Source organism: Wasmannia auropunctata, unplaced genomic scaffold (assembly GCF_000956235.1).
Source record: "Wasmannia auropunctata unplaced genomic scaffold, wasmannia.A_1.0 LD292719.1, whole genome shotgun sequence".
NCBI classification, from domain to species: domain Eukaryota; kingdom Metazoa; phylum Arthropoda; class Insecta; order Hymenoptera; family Formicidae; genus Wasmannia; species Wasmannia auropunctata.
This window is the reverse complement of record NW_012070171.1, coordinates 1-936: the sequence shown is the minus strand read 5'-3', so window position 1 is coordinate 936 and position 936 is coordinate 1. Positions and strand designations below refer to the sequence as shown.

Below are 936 nucleotides of genomic sequence, written 5' to 3'. Positions count from 1 at the left end.
GTACAAGAAAAATGTTATAAGTATCTCGCACAGTTGCAGTTGAAAAATATTGGTATTGAAAAACAGCAAACTGCAAAGATCGTTACACGGATGCCACAAAATTTCAATGATGAATCATCGAAACTCGACGACGATTCTGGACTTTTCTGTTTTAAAACGAGTATAGGTGAACGAGATGCATGGTACGTAGATTCAGGTGCTTCTTATCATTTAACTAATAACAGAGCTTTTTATGACAGGTTTAACAAAGATGTCTGTGAAACAATAAGATTAGCTGACGGACGAAAGACGAAGTCTGAAGGAACAGGAGATATTACACTTTACTGCGGTGAGAATAATGATATTAAGCGTGTAATAGTAAAAGGCGTTCGATATGTGCCTAATTTAGATTGCAATCTTCTTTCAGTACGCGCACTCACATCGCGAGGATTGCGTGTGAATTTCGTTGAAAATCGCTGTGAAATAATCAATGGCAACACTGTCGTTGGAACTGCGGAAGCTGTAAATGGTCTCTTCAAACTGTGCCGTATACAAAAGGCATTGATGACTGTGAACATTATACGAAAATTGTATACACACTTCGCATCGACGTTTTGGACACCGCGACCCTGAAGCAATCAAGTTACTGGAGAGTAAGTCAATGGCATGTGGAATAAGAATTATGGACTGTAAAGGGCGTTTTTCCATGCAAAACGTGTACAAAAGGTAAATTAACACGTTTACCGTTTCCAAAAAAAATCTCACACGCAGTCAAAAACATCTCTAGACTTAATACATAGTGGTCTTACCAGTGAGAAAACTAATATCAAATCAATATCAAATTGATATCAATACCATCAGAACATATCAACGCGTGCATTTCATCAGAGGACATCGACAGATTTTGAAATTTTGATGTCTTTTCGATGTATCGTTGAAAGATTGTAAGAGCACACG

At 37.6% G+C, this 936-nt stretch overlaps 1 protein-coding gene across 3 annotated transcripts; it reads left to right on the top strand.

Annotated features, from left to right (window-relative positions):
- Window positions 1-6: 6 nt before the first annotated feature.
- On the top strand, window positions 7-699 carry LOC105461339. 3 transcript variants are annotated; one of them, XM_011707838.1, is made up of 3 exons: window positions 7-182; window positions 240-328; window positions 389-699. In XM_011707838.1, exons 1-3 carry the CDS (start codon window positions 91-93, stop codon window positions 610-612), a joined length of 405 nt encoding a protein of 134 aa, XP_011706140.1. In that variant the 5' UTR covers window positions 7-90; the 3' UTR covers window positions 613-699. The 3 variants fall into 3 exon arrangements, with proteins under 3 accessions (XP_011706140.1, XP_011706139.1, XP_011706138.1); XM_011707837.1 differs by having other exon boundaries at window positions 7-328; window positions 407-699; XM_011707836.1 differs by having other exon boundaries at window positions 7-328.
- The last annotated feature ends 237 nt before the right edge of the window (window positions 700-936 follow it).